Source organism: Myodes glareolus, chromosome 7 (assembly GCF_982192425.1).
Source record: "Myodes glareolus chromosome 7, mMyoGla1.1, whole genome shotgun sequence".
Lineage (NCBI taxonomy): Eukaryota > Metazoa > Chordata > Mammalia > Rodentia > Cricetidae > Myodes > Myodes glareolus.
In genome coordinates this window covers 61,668,560-61,687,707 of record NC_142032.1, presented here as the reverse complement: position 1 = coordinate 61,687,707, position 19,148 = coordinate 61,668,560, and the positions used below count along the sequence as shown (strand labels likewise).

General features: G+C 48.8%; 1 protein-coding gene across 1 annotated transcript; it reads left to right on the top strand.

The window, feature by feature from the left end:
* The first annotated feature begins 376 nt into the window (after positions 1 to 376).
* On the top strand, positions 377 to 1,653 carry Tnni2 (troponin I2, fast skeletal type). The gene is made up of 5 exons (XM_085693379.2): positions 377 to 412; positions 580 to 708; positions 849 to 938; positions 1,147 to 1,323; positions 1,456 to 1,653. Exons 2-5 carry the CDS (start codon positions 586 to 588, stop codon positions 1,549 to 1,551), a joined length of 486 nt encoding a protein of 161 aa, XP_085549505.1. The 5' UTR covers positions 377 to 412; positions 580 to 585; the 3' UTR covers positions 1,552 to 1,653.
* Positions 1,654 to 19,148: the final 17,495 nt, after the last annotated feature.

The following is a 19,148-nucleotide window of genomic DNA, read 5'->3' as shown; positions in this document are numbered from 1 at the left end:
AGCGAGAGGGAAGTGAGACTTGGGCCTAATCACAGGGGAATCACTTCTCCTTTCTGACTTCTGATCACCGCTCACCTCCTAGGCCTCCCCTTGCCCACAGCCTCCGAGCCCTGGCCACACCCCCTCCCCATTCCCTAACTCCATTACCTGCTTCAGCCCTATGTGCCACCTAAGCAAAGTAGCAGGACCACAGGCATGTGTTCCTGAAGCAGGCGCTGGAATGGGAGAAAAGAAAAAACAAAACAAAACAAAAAAACAGGGCCCTGGGCAGTGGCCCTGTGGCGTCCTTTGGAACCCTGGGTCAGATGGCCCCAAGGAGGACAGAGCCCTAGCCAAGGCCTAACTCTGCCTTCTCTGCCCTATCCTGCAGAAGCGCAACAGGGCCATCACGGCCCGGAGACAGCACCTGAAGGTAGGCATGGGCTGCCACAGAGGACTAGGTACAGAGGTGGGGGTGGCAGTCACTGCACAGGGCCATCTGGGCCTGGAGACAGCACCTATAGGCTGCAGAGGGCGGGGGGTACAGAGGTGGGGGTGGCAGTCACTGCAGAGCCTCACTCCCACCTTTCTGCTCTTCAGAGTGTGATGCTCCAGATTGCGGCCACAGAGCTGGAGAAAGAGGAAAGCCGCCGTGAATCCGAGAAGCAGAACTACCTGTCCGAGCACTGCCCACCTCTGCATATCCCAGGCTCCATGTCTGAAGTGCAGGTAGTGCCTTCCTGCCACACACCACCCAGGGTCCTGCTACCCCTATTCCTCAACCAGTCAGGCCTGGTGGGTCAGGATGGGGAGGAGACAGGGGTCCTCAAGGGTCAGGGTGGCCACCCACCCGCTGCCTGCCCACCCAGGAACTTTGCAAACAACTGCATGCGAAGATTGATGTGGCTGAGGAGGAGAAATACGACATGGAGGTGAAGGTGCAGAAGAGCAGCAAGGAGGTGAGAGGGGGACGCCAGTGGCTTCAGGGGTCATGAGTGGGGGCTGGAGGGGCAGGGGACTTGAAGCAGCCAGGTGAGGCCAAATGATATGGGGGGGGGGTAGGGCCAGCTGATATGGGGTGAAACCAGGTAGTGTGAAAACAAGGTCAACAACATCAGGGATGCGGGGGGCTGCCAGGTCCCTAAACCTCCTGCTCCTTCTTCTTAGCTGGAAGACATGAACCAGAAGCTATTTGACCTGAGGGGCAAGTTCAAGAGGCCCCCACTTAGGAGGGTGCGTATGTCGGCTGATGCCATGCTGAAGGCATTGCTGGGCTCTAAGCACAAGGTGTGCATGGACCTGAGGGCCAACCTGAAGCAGGTCAAGAAGGAGGACACCGAGAAGGTAGGCCAGGGCCCAAAGGAGAGCCAAGAGGGAGAGTTCACTCACTGTCCCATTCGCAGAGAGTGAACTGAGGCCCAGGGTAGTCTGGGGAAGACCGCGGCGGGTCTGAGGCCTCTCTGGTTCTACCCTCAGGAGCGGGACCTGCGTGATGTGGGTGACTGGAGGAAGAATATTGAGGAGAAATCTGGCATGGAGGGCCGGAAGAAGATGTTTGAGTCTGAGTCCTAACTGCCCACTGCCCCACCCCACCCCACCCCACCACTGGTGGAGCACCCAACAGCCAGGCTGGGAGTACCCAGGCCTCATGCCAATAAAGGATTCACATCCCTACCACTGGTCTGGTCTAGTTCTGTCTGCCCACTCTGGAGTCTATCAGCAGTAATCAACAGTGTGACAGTGTGGAGGCCACACAGCTTAGGTACAGTCCAAGGACCCTAAGCTGTACCCCACAGCTGGTGGGTCAGGACTTGTCTAACATGACAGGGCCTGGAGAAGAATGACCATGGGACAGCAACCATATCTGAGTGGGAGTTTCTAGGCTAGGTCCTCTGTCCCTTGGTACAGTCATCCAGTCAGAAGGCCTTTAGCAGGCACACTCTGAGGCAGGCTCAGTCTCCATTCTTAGGGCTCCATCTTCAGCCAAAAGTCAGAAGCCACCCTGAAAGGCTGACCCTCTGTGTCCATCCCCAGACTCAGCCCACGTCAGCCCTGACGCCTCCTATACACTCTACCTAGTGTCTGCCCTTCTCTGGACACTGAGGGATGAGGGTAAAGCTGAGTCTCACAATTTGCCTGGATGCTTCATTGCCTGGATCTTACTGATCTAACAAGGCTAATAATACACTCACTCTGAGAAACATGAGGCCTGGGATGGTACAGCACTTGACTTCATAGCTGGGCCACAGGTTCCAGGCCTTCCCACAGAGGTGCACAAGGCTATTCTAAGTCAGTAGTCTCACCTTCCTCCAAAGGCATGTACTGAGCTGGTAAGACCTGGGCCCCTGTTCCTGGGTAGAATTGTGGCAGGCCCATCCTGGCCCTATCTTGGCTCAGAAGGGAACTTGTCTTGTTTTTGTAAGTCCCAGGCCCTGGCCTAGCCAGGACAATATCCCCAACAGGTAAGACTGTGGCCCCACCCTTGCTTCATGGGAGATGCTGTCAGGGTCCTAGGTCTTCAGTGGGGAATCCCAGAAAGGGTTGCTCCACTGCATCCTGGAGTTGTGAGCGACTCTGGGGGACTTTCACTGACAATCAGAATTCCCTTTATTGGGGATGGCTCCCTGGCCCTCCCTCAAGTATCAGGAGTCTTGATTTCACCATGCTCCTTTCATGGGTTCCCAAAGCCCCTTCTAGGCAGAGCCTCAGCCCTGAGCGTTCCCCTCAACGTCTAGACTGACTCCTACAGCAGCAGGTCAGATCTCTGGGGACAGTTCTGCCTCATCATGGGGCTGGGCAGGGCAAGTCAGAGCAGGTGGGCTTGGATACAGAGCAGCATGACAAGGCACATGCCCAGGGGCCAGGGATTATGAGACGCTTCAGTGAGAAGCTGTATATGGTGATGTCAGAGGAAAATGGGTACTTCAGGAAGCTGTACGGGAGCACGGTTCCAAGCTCAGGTTTGTACCTGGCAGAGCTGAACAGGTGATTAGACAGTGACTTCAACAGAAAGACAGGCCTGAGCACGACACTCGGGAGGGAACTAGTGAGCCTGAGTCCCTCCTGGGTTTGTGCTCACCAGGAACAATGTGACTGCATTCCGCACACCAGGCATCTGAGGTCTGGGAGAGGGGAGGCAAGGCCACTGCAGCCCTGCTCTGGGCAAGGAAGGCTCAAGGCCATGGCGACTCAAGGCCATGGCGACTCACAGGTGTATTAGCTACTCCTCTCACTGTGGTGACAAAATACCTGATGAAGCAACTCCAGGAGGAAGGAAGGGTCAGTCTGAACTCATGGTTGCAGGGTACAGTGCACCACGGTGGGAAGGGATGGTGGCAGAAGTGCGCCTTGTCACGTGGCATCAGCAATCAGAAAGCAGAGTGGCAAAGGCTGGCTCGCAGCTCCTTCTCCCCTTTTCCTTCTCTCTGGCTCAGCCCATAGGTCAGTGCTACCCAAGGCTATGGACGGTCTTCCCACCTCAGTGACTCCACCAGAAACTCCCCTCAGACATGACAAAGTACTAGCTAGTCTTCGGATGCTGTAAAACATCACCATGGCCGGAAACAACTTACGGATGACAGTTGGGTAAGAGTCCATCATGATGGGGGAAGCAGGACTCCAACAGCAGGTAGACCGGCCAGAGCAGGAAAAGAGCTCACATCTCAACCACAGACACGACGCAGCGGGAACAAACTGGAAGTGGGGCTAGACTTTTGGTCTCAAGGCTCGTCCTCAGTGACACATTTCTCCCAACAAGAACGCATCACCTAAACCTCCCCGCACGGGGCTACCAACTGTGAGCCAAGTGTTCAAACAAGGGAAATAGTTCTCATTTAAAGCACCACATGCCCAGAGGTTTGCCTCAAGGGAACTCTAGGTCCTGTCAAGTTGACAATCAATATTATTAATATTATTTTTAAAAGAAATTATCTCTTTTTTTTTCTTGAAGCCAGGAAATATCAAATATAAAACTCCAGATCATGTTTGTTTAGGGTTGGTAGGGGCAGTGGGCACAGAGTAGGGGCATACAGGAGTAGAGCTCTTCACAGGTATGAGCTTGGGACATATAACTCTTGGGTGGGATGGCAGAAAATGGGCACTTGCTACATTTTTCCAGTGAATGAATGAAATACGAGAGACCTTTACAAATCAAACCAAACCAAACCAACTGACCCAAGGATGATGGAGTGACCCTGGTAACAAGTCATACATTGCCAAAGCAGCAAGACTGAGAGGACCAGTGAATGGCTGTCCTTGACAGGACTGTATTCTGAAAAGTTCTCAATAGGTGGACAGTCCCTGTAAGGAAGCAAGGTCGGGTGTGGGGTAGGGGAGCCAGCACCATCTCCTGGGAAGAAGAAGCTAATAGAGACATGGAACAAGTGGGCAACCAGGACTTAGTGACCAAGGGGGCAAAGGACCTGGGGTCATGTTTCTGAGTTCAAGAGCAGGTAAGAAGCTGGCTGTGGACCGTGGGGTCCGGATGCCTTTGAGAATTCCCTGGATAATGACAAGATATGGGATGTGGGCTGAGATGCAAATCACGGTCTCTTTAGACATGAGAAGGGCTGGTGAGAGGAGGGAAGGAAGCAGGAGAGATGGGGGTGAGAAATACCCACAGGGTACACAGCAAGGTCAAAAGTTGAAGATCCCCTGACATCCCAAGTGACTTGGGCAGAGCAGTGGCCAAAGGAAATTAAAGGCTTTACTTTTAAAAGTGTCTGCTGAAGACCAAGGAAGTAGGGCTTAGGTGGGCAGGTATATGGGGCAGTGCGTGCATGGTTGATACAAAAGTGGGCAGACGGAAGGGTGGCCAGGTTCGAGGATAGCCAGGTGCCAGGCTGTGGGTCTGATGTGCAGGCACTTTCTTGGGAGGGACAACCCAGGAATGAGGACTGAAGACTGGGTCCTAATAAGATTCTCTTCTGCAAGCAGGAAGTGGTTGAGGGTGCTGAATATCTTTTCAGAAAATCAACAAGTGGTCAACACAAAATTGGAAAATGAAAGAAAGAGTGGAAAACAATCACAGGACAAAAACTGGCAGATCAAACACTGGCTACTTTGGTAACTGCCCTGTGACTAGCAGAGTTTTCTTGTTAGGAAAGTGACTATAAAGCTGTGGACTCTCTAGGGATGAGAGAGAGGAAAATGGAGGCTGACAGAGAAGGTAGTAAGCATGTTAGCCCTAGCAGCACAGGCTCAACCACTGTCCTCAAATAGATAACCCTGAAAAACAGAGAGGAGCTGCCCCCTTGGGAAGAGGGACAAAGAGGTCCAGAGACTCTTGAGTCTGTCCTCGGGGTCCGGACGTGAGGTTCAGGGTTAAGCAGAGAACAGGAGGTGTGCATAGCTAAGCAGTCCTGGTCAGGGTGTGGTCTTGCCCATCACCAACCCATCACTGTCAGCTCCAGGCTCTCCTGAAAGGCTGTCTGACAAGTTCTCAGAACTCCGTGAGATCTCTCTGGGAGACAGGCTCCCCCTCTGGCTGGCACCAGGCTTCAGCCTTTCTCTTCCCCAGCGTGAGACTCCTGGGAAAATTCCGATGCCATTGTTTTAATAATCTGGTAGCCTAGAAGAGAAGCACACCTGTCTCTTCAGAAAGTCTTTCCTCCCACCTGGACAGTCACAAGGGGAGAGCGAAGTGGTTGCCCAAGCCACTCTGAATCTGGATATTTCTGACAGTGTGGGATTAAGTCTCTGAAAAGTTAAACTTTTCTCAAATGCATCAACGTGTGCGCCAGCAGTGCTGATACGGAGACCCGAGGTTGACGTGAATGTCTTCCTTTATCACTCACCACCTGATTTAGGGGGGACAGCTCACAAGATTCAGCTAGACTGGCTGACCTTCTAGTCCCTGAACTGCCCATGGACGCCCTGCAGTGCCCCACACTATGGGAGACTAGGACCTGACCAGCTTTACCCAGGTATCTGGCCAGCTCTGTGTACGTTTGTCCCTCATCCAAGTCTGTCTAGAACAAGCCTACAAGCTCTAATTCTCTCCATGTGGCCCTGGGGCCTGAAATCTGAGGTGTTAGAGTTGACCTCAGTGGCCCAGACCTACTTCACCTCAACATTAGGTCTCAGTTTACCAGGTTACAAAATAGGCATAGGGAAGGGATCACCTGCTTGACCAAATAGACACTGGGTACTTCCCTCCTGCTTTTCTCTTCAGCACTGGCCCTCTGGCCACCAGTCTGTGGGAAGTCAGTCCCAGAACAGCTCGCTTGCCTCTGCCCAGGCCTAGAGAATTCCCTGTGGCCTTCTTAGAATTCTAAGACGTCACCTCCTCCAAGGAACCTCCTTGGAGCATCCATCAGGCCCTTTTGGTCCTTAGCCCTAGAGTCTACCATTCCTCTTAGTTTTCGAAATGACCAAAATTCTTTGTATTTGTTGAATTCTGCAAACACATGAGCTTTGGGACCCAAGCTGAGCCAGAGGACGGTTCATTCCCAAGAACAACCCCTACCCCAGGATGGGATTTTCATAACTCAGCCTCCTAACCAGTGGGATCTTCACAAGGATCAACAGACACAGGTGTGAGGTCCTCGGGGTGCAAAGGGGTCTGCATATCTGCTGCCTGTGATGTGCCAGGTCGCCCACACTGTGCTCCTTCAGCACACTATGACTCCTATGAGCAGAATTGGACACACACACACACCAATTGGTCCCTGGTCCCCTGGTTGTGTCCTGCTGTGATAGGTAATTTTAATTGTCAACTCAACACCATCTGGAATCCCCTAGGAAGAGTCTCCATGAGGCACTGTCTAAATCACGTTAACCTGTGAGCATGTCTGGAAGGAACTGTCTTGTTTATATCAGTTAAGATGGGAAGGCCAGACTGAAGGTGCCCGGGCAGCACTGTTCCCTGGGTTAGGTTCTGGACTGATTAAGAGTGAAGAAAAGGAGCTAAGTATTAGACACATGCATTTTTTTTTCTTCATTTGCTTACGGATGTGATGTGACCAGCAATCTCAAGTTCCTGCCTCTGTGGTTTTCCCACCATGATGGACCATAACCTGGGACCACACGCTAAGAAAGCCTTTGTCTGCGAAAGTTACTTTGGCCAGAGTGTTTTATCACAGCGACAGGTGTGAAACTGGAACAACTGCCCTCCAATAAGTGTCCGGCCTCTGCGCAACCCCCATCTGGAACATGGCTCCTTCTGGCCTCGTCCCTGTCATATTTACCTCCCAATCACCCATCCTTATCACAGTCTTCGTCCTGGCTCATGGCCTTCCTGAAATAGATACATAACCCTGCCACACACTGTCTTGAGAGAAAGCCTACCTAACCCAAGAGAGACAGCATCTCCCACTGGACCTCCACATCCTGGGACTCACACTCAAGGTCAGCCTGAGGGCCCTCCTGCCCCACCCCCTTGCACTTTGGTCCCCTTCTTACTCCTTTGGATATGTCCTTCACACTTTCAGGTGTATCTGCTCAACCAGCTCTGAAGATTGTGGGGGTTGAGGGAAACCAGGGAGGGACCAACAGGAGCCCAGCTCGGGCCCCATTGTAGCATCCTTTACTTCTCCTAGCTCCCCAAGACTCTCTTCTCACGTGAGATAATTTGACTGCCTATCTCTAATTAGAGGCTTGTAAAGGCCTCTCCTCACAAGGTGGCTCACATCTTGGGGGAATAACTGTCCTGTAGGCACAATGCAGGTGCCACATACATCTCAGGTTATCCTCCTGCCCCTAGACCCACCAGGAACTTCCCCTTGCCTGCTCACTCTGCTGCTCCAGTAAGAAAAACACACGCTAGACTCCCCCGTCCCCAGGTATCTGAGTGCCTCAGTCCATCTCCATCTTGGCAACTGTTGTCGACTGCAGGGGGACACAGTGTTGTCTCTGCTTAGCTGCAGACTCTCTTCCTCCCATAGCTGCCCCCAAAGTAGCTGATGCTGACCCCTACATCTGCACCTCCTTTCAGCTCACAGCTTACTGACCTTTGGCCTGGGCACTCGGAGACTTCTCTCCAATGTCTGCCTTCACCTAATGTCCTTCATTTGGGCCAGGCTGTCCCTACCCCTTCGCAGATTTTCCCAGTATACTGGGTGGTTTTGTGTGTCAACTTGACACAAGCTGGAGTCATCAGAGAGGAAAGAGCCTCAGCTGAGGAAATGCCTCCTTAAGATCCAAGTGTAAGGCATTTTCTCATTTAGTGATCAGTGAGGGAGGGCCCAGCCCATGGTTAGGTGGTGCCATCCCTAGGCTGCTGGTCCTGGGTTCTATAAGGAAGTAGACTGCGCAAGCCAGGGGAAGCAAGCCAGTAAACAGCTCCCCTCCATGGCCTCTGCATCAGCTCCTACCTCTGGGATCCTGCCCTGTTTGAGTCCTGTTCTGACTTCCTTCACTAATGAATAGCACTGCGGAAGTATAAGCCCAATAAAGCCTCTCCTCCATAACTCACTTTTTGGTCATTGCTGTTGTCCAAAAGAAACCCTGAGACACCCAGGATGGCCCCTCCTCTCCCATCCCTGGTCGTCTATTTACTAATGGGAACACAGCCCGCATGCTTTCCTAGTACACCCCTGGCTGGCTTGGGGTGAGGAATCCACACCAGCTTCTGTGTAGAGAAGATGCATCATTGTTCACCCTTGCTCCCCATGGCAAGACCCCAAGAAATGATTCTACAGATAGGAACTGTGGTAGGGCTCCCACCGTGTTCTGCCCACAAGTGACTCAGCCCACAACACATATGTCCCAAGTCCTCTTCCTGTCCCAAGTACATTGCCAATATTGTCTTCCTTCCTCAGCCCCCATATCTAATGGCCAAGGTTCTGGAATCTATGTCTGCCTATGGACTCCACTTGCATGCCTGGTGCAAACAGGGACCCTCTCGATGGCACAGATCCTACCCTGGTCCCCTGCCAGAGGACCAGCCTTAGGTGAAGGTCCTCAGGAAGGAACCTGGAGTTCCAGAATAGCTGTGGTAGATCTGGCTTGAGAATGGGATGCAGTGGGAAGTCCAGTCTCTTAAGATGGAGGCTTGCTCATTATAGCAATGGGTCTTCCTTATCTGACTGAGACCACCACTTTGTCAAGGCCACCACAGGAAAGTCCACAGGCCAGGAACTTCAACAGCAGCTTTTCATTGCCTCACATTCTGAGACCGGAGGTCAGAGATGGAGGCGTCACCGTACTGGCTCCTCCAGAGACCTCTCCCCTTGACTTGCCGATGGACGTCCTCACATGTCTCAGTGCCCTGACCATTCTTCCTGTAAGAACCGCAGTCAGACTGAATCAGGACCACACTGGTGACCTCATTCTACCATTACCATTTTTTAAAAAATGTCTGGGCTTCAAATATAGCCACATTGTGAGAAGCATCTGAGGAGTCAGGGGTTCAGTGTAGAGTTTTTAGGGGATCCAACTATCCAGTGCAGTCCTCAGGGCCACTACCTCCCTGTACCCCTGAACCTCAGGTGCCATCTCAGAACCTCAGCTTCCTGCCTGGCCTCCAGCCTCTTCCCTTTGTCTTTCTGCTTCTCTGTTTAACTCATCTTCAAAGACATCTGTGCAGCAACCAAATTGCCCCAGACCACTTCCAGGGCTCTGCTCTGCCTGTGCATGGCCTATGGTGTGGTTTCCCCACCTCCAGGTAGGGTCTTCCCACTCCTGTCACGGCCTGTCATGCTCCTGGAGAGACAAGACGTACTGTTGACACGATGACTTGGCACGGGGGACCTTGCCTTCTCGCTACTGTCTGGGGCTCTGCACAGACCCAAATGACAATCTCCATGTCCCCTGGTTCTGTTTGTGCTTCCTATCGAAGCTACCAAGGAAGCCATCACCGAAGTTGACTTGCTTTGAGTTTTCCTGTCTTGGCCTGTCCATATCCTTCATCTCACACTTCAGACTGCTCCTAGCTCACTTTATGCCCTGTCTCCCATCTGTCACCAAGCCTGTGCTCCTGACCTAGTCTTCTCCCAGAAATCCCTTTGGACCCAACTGTCCGTGGCCCCCCGGGTGATGTGAGCTGAAGCTTCTAGAGAAGGGCTAGATCCCCATCTTTCTTATGCTTTCAGTGCTTGTAACTGAACCTAGAATCTCACACACACTACCATTAAGTTTTTTGCCATTATTTGAGACAGAGTTTTACTAAATTGCCTAGGCTGGCCTTGAACTTACACTGTAGCCCAGGCTAGTCTTGAACTTTTGATCCTCCTGCCTCAAGATTCCTAAGCAGCTAGAATTCCAGGCTTAAAGCCCCAGGTCCATCAGGTCCATCCTGACTTCCCCATCTTAGTCTTTTTTTTAAAAAAAGACAGGATTTCTCTGTGTAACAGCCCCGGTTGTCCTAGAACTAGCTCTGGTAGACCAGGCTGGCCTTGAACTCACAGAGATCTGCCTGTCTCTGCCCCCAAGTGCTGGGATTAAAGGTGTATGCCACCATTGCCCGACCCATCTTGGTTTTATCAGAAAATATTGCCAGGCAGTGGTGGCGCACACCTTTTATCCCAGCACTCAGGGGACAGAGGCAGGTGAATCTCTGTGAGTATGAGGTCAGCCTGTTCTACAGAGCAGTTCCAGAACAGTCAGGGCCACACAGAAAAACCCTGTCTCAAAAACAAAAACAACCGTACTTACTGCTGGGTGGTGGTGGCACATGCCTTTAATCCCAGTACCTGGAAGGCAGAAGCAGATGAATTTCTGTGAGTTTGAGGCCAGCCTGGGTTATAGAGAGATTACCAGGACAGGTTCCAAAGCTACACAGAGAAACCCTGTCTCAAAAAACAAAACAAAACAAACAAACAAAACCCAAAACACACACACACACCTCCATGGACACTGGATTTTTCCATTCTTTCCCTCTCCATCTAGCTCCCTCAGAGAGAGAACCTGGCGCAAGGAGCAGAAACAGTTTCTTGGTGTGCTTAAGTCTGACTGCCTTAGATGATGCCGTCGGGCAGCTGATTTCCTAGCTGGCTTTCTAAATGTGCCACACAAGGCTACTAAGGTTTTAAATCAGGATTAACTGTTTTAACCAGTTGGTTTCCAAAGGTTTTAAATTTCAGCCAACACGGAGAGTCACAGATCCATCTGATCTCAGCCCACACCATGCTTGAGTGGGATAAAATGGCGCCAAGCAAAATCTTGTGCCTAGGGGCTGAGGGGACGTTCAAACAAGAACCAGATGACAACACTTGGCATCCACAGTTACAATTTGATGAGAAATACAGACTCAACTTTCTTGGTTAAGACCACAGAATTCCTTCCTCTGTTTTTTTGCTATTTGGGGCCTACCAGCCTAGGCCATAAGAGCCATCTCCTACAGCACGCTAACCTAACTAAGGTGTCTTTTTAAGACAATGGTGAAGTTTTCTACACTTAAGCTGTGCTCCATGTAGATCCCACGGGGACTCGTGCCCTGACGGAGAATGTCTCACGTTATCATGGGGCTGAGCTCACGAGCAGAAAGTAGCTATGTGTTTTGCCACCCTCTTGGCTAATGACATCATAAAGATGGCGAATGCCACGTGGGAAGCAAAGGGCATAAATCAAAATGGTGGCACCCATAAATTTCCTGGTGCCACGGAGCCCTCAAGGGATTGCCCCTGTTGCATTATACTGAGGAGGTGACCCCTGACCTCCATGGCATTTGTTTGTTTTAGGTTTTTATTTAGCTTTTGTTTTAATTTTGATTCATTGCTTTACATGATTTATTTATTGGTTTCTGGAGGAGACTTAAGTATTTTCTCAGTGCTAGGTGGTGGTGGTGCATGCCTTAATCCCAGTACTCGGGAGGCAGATTTCTTTGAGTTCGAGGTCAGTCTGATTTACAAAGTGAGTTGCAGGACAGCCAGGGCTACACAGAGAAACTCTGTCTCGAAAGGGTTTTCTCAGTCATGTACCTCCAACACTAGCCAGGTATCAAAGGAAGCTGACACTTTGAAGTGGTTTAGACTTGCAAGGCTCATGTCAATTCTTATCATCCCACAGCAAAGAAAGCACAGATCCCAGGGTGTGTGGACTAGCTTTATGTCAACTTGACACAGTCTATAGTCATCTGGGAGGAGGGAACCTCACCTGAGAAAATGCTTCCATAAGATCTGACTGAAAGGCATTTTCTTAATTAGTGATTGGTGGGGGAGGACCCAGCCCATTGTGGGAAGGGCCATCCTTGTTCTGGTGGTTCTGGGTTCTATAAGAAAGAAGGCTGAACAAGCCAGGAGGAGTAAGCCAGCACTACTTCATGGCCTCTGCATCAGCTCCTACCTCCAGGTTTCTGCCATTTGAGTTCCTTCAGTGATGAACTATGATGTGGAAACATATGCCAAAGAAACCTTTTTCTCACAGACTTGCTTTGGTCATGGTCTTTCATCATAGCCATAGCAGCCCTAACTAAGATACGGGGTTTGGGTAGGGGGAGATGACCAAAAGAATACATTACCAGGTGCTAGACAAGCTGCGCCGGTCGGCAGCTACAAGAGCTGGAAGCAAAGAAGAATCCATCTGCTTGGTCAGGAGGCTGGGGATGTGGGCTGTGATGGGTCTTACTGGCTGCTATTGGTACTTAGATTCTCTAAGACGATTTGTCTCTACTATTCAGGACTCCTTTGCTCCATGCTTGCTTCTACTCATTTCTGCCCCATCATGCCCTAGCAACCTACACACTTGTTTTCAATTTCTAGTTGCTTTGACATAAGCAGGCCAAGTAAAAAGAATATTCTGATGCTGTCTCTAAGCTATTGTAGATGTTTTCTATGTACTGTATTCTTTAAATTATGGATATTTATTCCAAGATTGTGTGTGGTAAGCTGTACCAGGCCTTTCTAACTCAGATGATAGAAAGTCATCTTTTAAAGGAGGAATCACCCTGAGTGCTGTCTGCTTGCTACCTATCTAGATTGAGAAATTTATAAGGATTGATAGATTATAAATGTGAAGGGTCAAAGATAGTGTTTAAAGGAATCGTGGAAGTTTAATGAACAAGGAAGCCAAAATCTTCCCTAACTTATACAATCATGAGAAACTAGTTTTGTGGACATGTAAGATTTTATATATGTTTATGTGTACACACACACACACACACACACACATATATATACATACATACATACATACACATACATTTTTTTCCAGGAGTTTTGCTGGATGGTTAAAATCAGCCAGACAAAATGAAGAGAGAGTCCAGTAAGGTCACAGGTTATTAGAATCACATCTGTAGGCATGGATAATCTGAAGAGACTGTCTTCTTCATGGTGGCTAATGAGGAGAGGGGAGGATATAGGTATCCAGGCCCTTATCAACACAGTGACTAGTGTGATAGGTGTCTCTTTTCTTCATGGTCACTCATGAGGAGAGGAATAAGAGCTAGGAACACGCCAGTTGGAGACAAAGAGGATCTGGAAGGCATTTCAATGTATCTTCTTTTGTCTCACAGATGGGTAGCTGTCAGTAAAGTCTCCCCTCACTGAATCCTTACCCACCGGAATCTCTTCCATCCATGAGCCTTAGGGAAGAGATTGTTAATATTTTACTATACATAGGCCTGTACTGAATATAAACTAGAGGAGAAAAGTAGCCTTTAGAGAAAGATATCAGAGTAACTGTATTGTCCTACAACTTCATCTCCTTGTAGGGACGGGGCACTTACTAACTTTTTCAGATTGTCTGCCTCCATCCATTTCAGATGCATCTAGACTGTCAGTATTGATCATCCCAAGTCTTTTCAGGGATGGTCCCAGATACTTCTGCCTTTTGATCCTTCTCAATCATAGGTTCTGACAGCTACTCAATCATGAGAAAGAAAGCAGCACTTCTAACTCAAATGTTATGCCTTGTATAGTACTCCAACTCATATATATTCTGTATCTTGTTAATCCCTTTTCCCATCACATAACCTAACAGATGATGACACTCATCTGGACAAATCTATTCAGGTTATAAGGAAATAAGGAACATGGGTGCTTTTGGTCCAGCTAGTTGCCACTGGTTTCAAAAGCAAGTCTCTTTTCCAATGTAAACCAATGTGTTCGGTTTATAAAGGACCAATATCTTTAGTGTACAATGTTATTTACCTCATAAGATAAAGATGTCTGTGGTAAAAAACACCTAATGGGATGCTCATCCATGGAGAGACCAAAGGAACTCTGTCTTAGTTAGGAATTTTATTTCTAGGAAAAGACACCATGACCATGACAACTTTAGAAAGGAAACATTTAACAGAGGTGGCGGCTCACAGTTTCAGAGTTTCAGTCCATTGTTATCATGGCAAGGAGCATGGCAGCAGGCAGGCAGGCAAATATGATATTGGAGAAAGAGCTGAGAGTTCTACATCTTGCAGGCAGCAGGAAATCGACTGCTGCACTGGGCAGTATCCTGAGCATAGGAGACCTCAAAGACCATCCCCATAGTGACGCATTTCCTCCAACAAGACCACACCTCCTAGTAGTGCCTCTCCCTGTGAGATTATGAGGGTCAATTGTTTTCAAACCACCACAGACCCTCTCTATAAAAAGCCCCCAATAGCGGCTCCAACATCCTAGTTTTAACAGAGATTTCTTGGTTGAGTTTTGTTGAATGCTGTAAGCATAATGTGATGATGTTCTGCTGTGTATCTGCTGCTCTTCTGAACCTGCTACACACGCTCATTCAAAACCAAAAGTATGGTTATCGCAGAGACTCTATGCAGTGTATAAAGGCTACCTTGTGTTTTCTATAAGGTTTATCTGAGTACTCTCAAAGCCTAACAAATAATAAATAGTATGTACCTAGGTAGTGTTAATTAATAAATTATTATCCTATGTATTTTGACAGTACAGAAACAGATATTAATTTTGGCCACCTGCATGTAGTGGCCAAAATTTCCAAAGCTTAGTAGGAAAATATAACCAAAGACCAAGAGAATTGGTAACAGTGCAATGAATCACACTCCCCAGACGTTAGACACAAGTCCACATGAGGTGTTATTTAGATAATTATATCTCACTGACATTTTCTTCTTGATAAAAAGATGTTACCTATACATAAGACTTCAGACTTTGGTTCACTGGAGTACCTGCCTACAGCCAAGGAAGACAGGCCTGCTATTCTTTTAACCTAAAATTTAAATGATGGCTCAATATTTCTTCCTTCCCCATCTAGAAGCCATATGGACAGGACTTCACACTAGCTTAGCTAATCCAACTGCTATCAAAGGGCAGGAAGCAGATTGTGGACTCATCATTCTGGAAACCAAAGAACAACAAGGAACTCAATAGAAGGAAGCTCTTGTGAGCCCACCAAGAAATTCTAATGGGCTTTGATTTGGACATTTTAAAATCCGTTATAGACACCGGTCAAGGACTCCCCTTTCTTCCTATATCTAACGACTGCTGTCTTTTAGATAGACCCCCCCACAAGGGGTTCCCCCAAAACTGCCATACCTGACACCCCAAATTCAGCTATATCAGGTCCAAAAGAAACCAGGAGCAAATGGTTAACTGTGGTGCCTATTAGCAGGTTCTCTCAGCATAGCAAATACCTATTACAGAGTCTATGCTGACACCTTCGGTCCTCTCAGCTCTTCTCACATACAAGCTCCATACCTTAAACTTCTCCCACTCATGGGCTTTCCTTCCCCCAGCTTCTCCTCCCTGCCATTTCAGCCATGCGCTCTTTTTGCTCCCTCTCTTCAGCCCCCTCCCTCTTGGCCTTCTCTCATCTTTGTTTTCTCTCTTCCCTTTCTCTCTTGCTCCCCTCCCTTTCTTCCCTCTCATGAGCCAGTTAAGTCTGCTGGTCATGTTTAGTCTACTACCTCTGTCCCTGCTCTGGACTCTTCCAGATGTCTCTGGCTGTACTCTCCTTTATATATACAATAAAACCCTTCTCCTCAACCATACCTTGGAGCAGTCATCTGGTGCCAAAACTCTGGATCCCAGTTTCTTTTGGACCTGACAAGAAGGAAGATGCCAGACCGGTCATCAACTCAATTACATAATGGCAATTAGAATGATAGCTTCGGAGGGAAGAGAATAGGAACAAGAGATAGAAATTGACTGGCCATTTCGGACAAAAAGGACCCCAAAGAAAAGTAACCAGTTTCTTTCTTGATTAAAAGGTAGAAACGATGTTAGGATTCTTAGCAGCTTCCTCTTTGCCAGAGGCCAAAGATACCAGAAGTGTTTTGAGATCTCTGATCTTGTTCCAAAGTGCTTCTTAGGTTCTTTAGAGGGGTAGAATAATCAGCTAGCAATGAAGGCCTGTTAAGGGAAAACTCTTCCTGCTCAAGAGAATAGGGTCTCTGGCTTAGACAAAGACTTAACATTCCTATGGAGCCAGGTCAATCTCCTGGTCAAAGAATCACCCCTTGGAGGCTGGGTTTACCTTAAACCATGCTCATGAAACAGAGGCAATAGTTAGTGCTTTGTGAGGGTCTAACTGTGGCTTACTGAGTCAACTATTACTAGACATACACCCGCCGCACTTCTGTGTCTTATAAGACAGGACAGAAAAAGAATAGCAACATCGTAATGAGTTTGAATGGTTAAAAATGAGGAATTTGTAAGCAATATCAAATGAGTCTTTTCTATCGAATACTATCAAAATTGTGTTTAGGACAGGAATTCAAAACTTCTTATCTCCCCCACACTGTAAGACTTAAGCAAATTGTTTAATTCCCTGACTCAGTAAAACTTTTGTTTACACAAAGGCTCCCTGCTGCATTCCAAGAATTCGAAGGCCTGGAGCAATGACCCTTCTCCCCTTCCTCCTCCATCCCCAGTGTGCCAATTCTTTCCAGACTAGCCAACTAAATTAAGACTAAAGGCTCCAGCTAATGGGGGAAAGACACAGTCACCACCTGAGTCAGAACAAAAGCTAAGTGTACTTCCTGTTCTCAAGCACAGCCTCTTGATCAGTAGTGAAGTTTGCCCTGCCCTGGCGTTGCAGTGGGAAAGATGGCCGCTTTTTTTGTGACCCTGAACGTTGTTTCTAACGGTACCCAGCCCTCCTTTCCTTTAAACCCCGCAGAAAGAAGGCCCAGGCTATTACCTTCAGTCCCTTTAGTACTCTTCAACTCAGGTAACACACAGACCTCAGCCCTCCACGCCTACGTTTCTTTGTGTTCGCCCACTGGTGAATGCCCCACATGGGCTCACCACCCAGGACCTGGGTGCCATACTGTCCCTGTGGTCCCTTACTCAAGCAAGACCACCCAGTCTCCAAAATACCCTTCTCCTTATCCCCTCACTCTGCCCACACCCCTGCCCTCCTAGGACCACCTCCACTGCCTGTCTGCATTTCCATCTTTGCTGGGAACACACTGGAGATGGACTTTGCCCAGCTCTTCTTCCGGCAGTAGCCCTTGGGAGCTATTTCCAGCTCTAAGGGCTGTAGGTGATCTGCTCAGCCTTCTTCACAAACAGCAGACGTTCTCAGCTGTGCCTGCTGGACCCGTCTTTCCAGGCAGAGTGGATGCAGCCCACCAAGAGCTCTAGCCTTCCTTGCTTTGTCAGACTATTGACCTTGGACACTGTAGAAGGTGAAGCCCTGGTCCTGTGCTGCCCTTGGAATTGAGAAGTCAATGACTCCAAGTGAACAAATGCTGTGTGATGGGTGATGCTCAAGGGGGAAGGGCTGTGTCTGTGGGCTTTTGTCAGCAGGGAGCTCAGACAGCATTCACACACACACACACACACACCATAGATCACTAAAGTGCCAACACTTCCTACTGGGCACTCTGTCTCAGCACTCTCACTGGTCCACATGAAATAGAAGTGACAGAGAATGGAGCCCTGGGATGGATGGGGAGCACGGTGGAGGGCTGTATAGTAGAGTGATCCTGGAACATGGAAGGATTAGAATCCAGGGCTCAGGAGTGCTGAATTCAACGAGATCCTATCTGTTCTAGCATTTGGAAGGGACTCACATGAAGTCACTTGGAGTCCTGGTTCTGAGAAGCAAAAGGAGGAATAAATAGTCTATTGAGAATGGGGAAGGGGAGGGGCAAGGGGGGAGCGGGTGTGTATAGCTCTAAGGCACCCTATAGGGCCCCTTAGACCCCAGAGCATCATTATGTAACCTGTGGATATGACCCCTTCAGGTCCTAGAAGATAGAGAGGCTTCCTGCCCTGCAGTCCTGGGAAGGGCTGGACCTGTTTGACTGACACACAGAGCTCAGCTTGGTGTGTTCTGTAGATGGGGACTAAACTATCACACATACATACATACATACATACATACACGTGTGTGTGTGTGTGTGTGTGTGTGTGTGTGTGTGTGTGTGACCAAATAGCTGACAGAAACAATTTAATGAATAACCAGTTTATTTTGGTGCTTGGTTTTAGGAGCATGTTCAGCTCATCACAGCAGGGAAGGCAGGGTAGAGGCCCTCCTTTCTGGACAGTGAGAATACGAGGTAGAAATCTCTCACTTGAAGGCTGTCATGAGCACACTATATAAGAAACAAAGTTTGAGTCTTAAACAGTGGTAGAACGTCTTAAATAGCAAGGCCCTTTTGTAAGGTTTAGAGGGGTTTCAATGACAGTAACTGGCTGGATAGTCCTACCTACCCTGTGGCCTGGCTGAAACAAAACAGGTTCTTCTTTTCCAGTCGTCATTACTAATATTAACTCTCAGATCTCCCTCCAGAATAAAGAAATGCATCTATATCTATGGTCACACCTGCAGTTTACGAAATGAATGCAAGTCCCAGGCTCCAGCAGAGTTCACGAGGCTTCAGAGGCTGAGGAGAGGGTCTGTCCCATAAGATAACAAACCCAAACCAGTGCTGAAAAGAGCAACTGCTGCAACCCGGGCGTGAGAGCGAAGCTGTAGAGTCCAGGTGTGAGGTGAAAGATCCCAAAGGATCTGGAACAGGGAACTGGGGGTTCAGGTCCAGACGGCAAGCAGTCAAGGAAAAGTCAAGAGCAGGGGACCAAGCAGAGCTAAACTTCCTGAGACAGTCAGGGGATTCCTTTGCTTGTCAGCCCTTGACATATACACCAGATCTCAGAAGATACGTTGGTGGGGGCCATACCATCACAGGGTAATTGTCCATCAGTTTGTGGGGTCCAGGTGAGGAAATACACCTTTCCCTTGGTGTGGCATGTCTGTTAAGTCCTTGGGCTTCGTTTTCTTGATACGATTTTAATACTCTCACGTGTCACTATGGTTTCGATTCACCCCAACATACTTAGAGTGAGGCTCCCTTTCTGTTCCCAGGAATAAATCACCTGCCA

Bases quoted from the DNA above. Each gene is read 5' to 3' on its own strand.
- Tnni2 (XM_085693379.2), top strand. From the start codon at position 586: ATGCTCCAGATTGCGGCCACAGAGCTGGAGAAAGAGGAAAGCCGCCGT. The intron at 709-848 runs GTAGTGCCTTCC...CTGCCCACCCAG, and splicing joins GCTCCATGTCTGAAGTGCAG to GAACTTTGCAAACAACTGCA. The intron at 939-1,146 runs GTGAGAGGGGGA...CCTTCTTCTTAG, and splicing joins TGCAGAAGAGCAGCAAGGAG to CTGGAAGACATGAACCAGAA.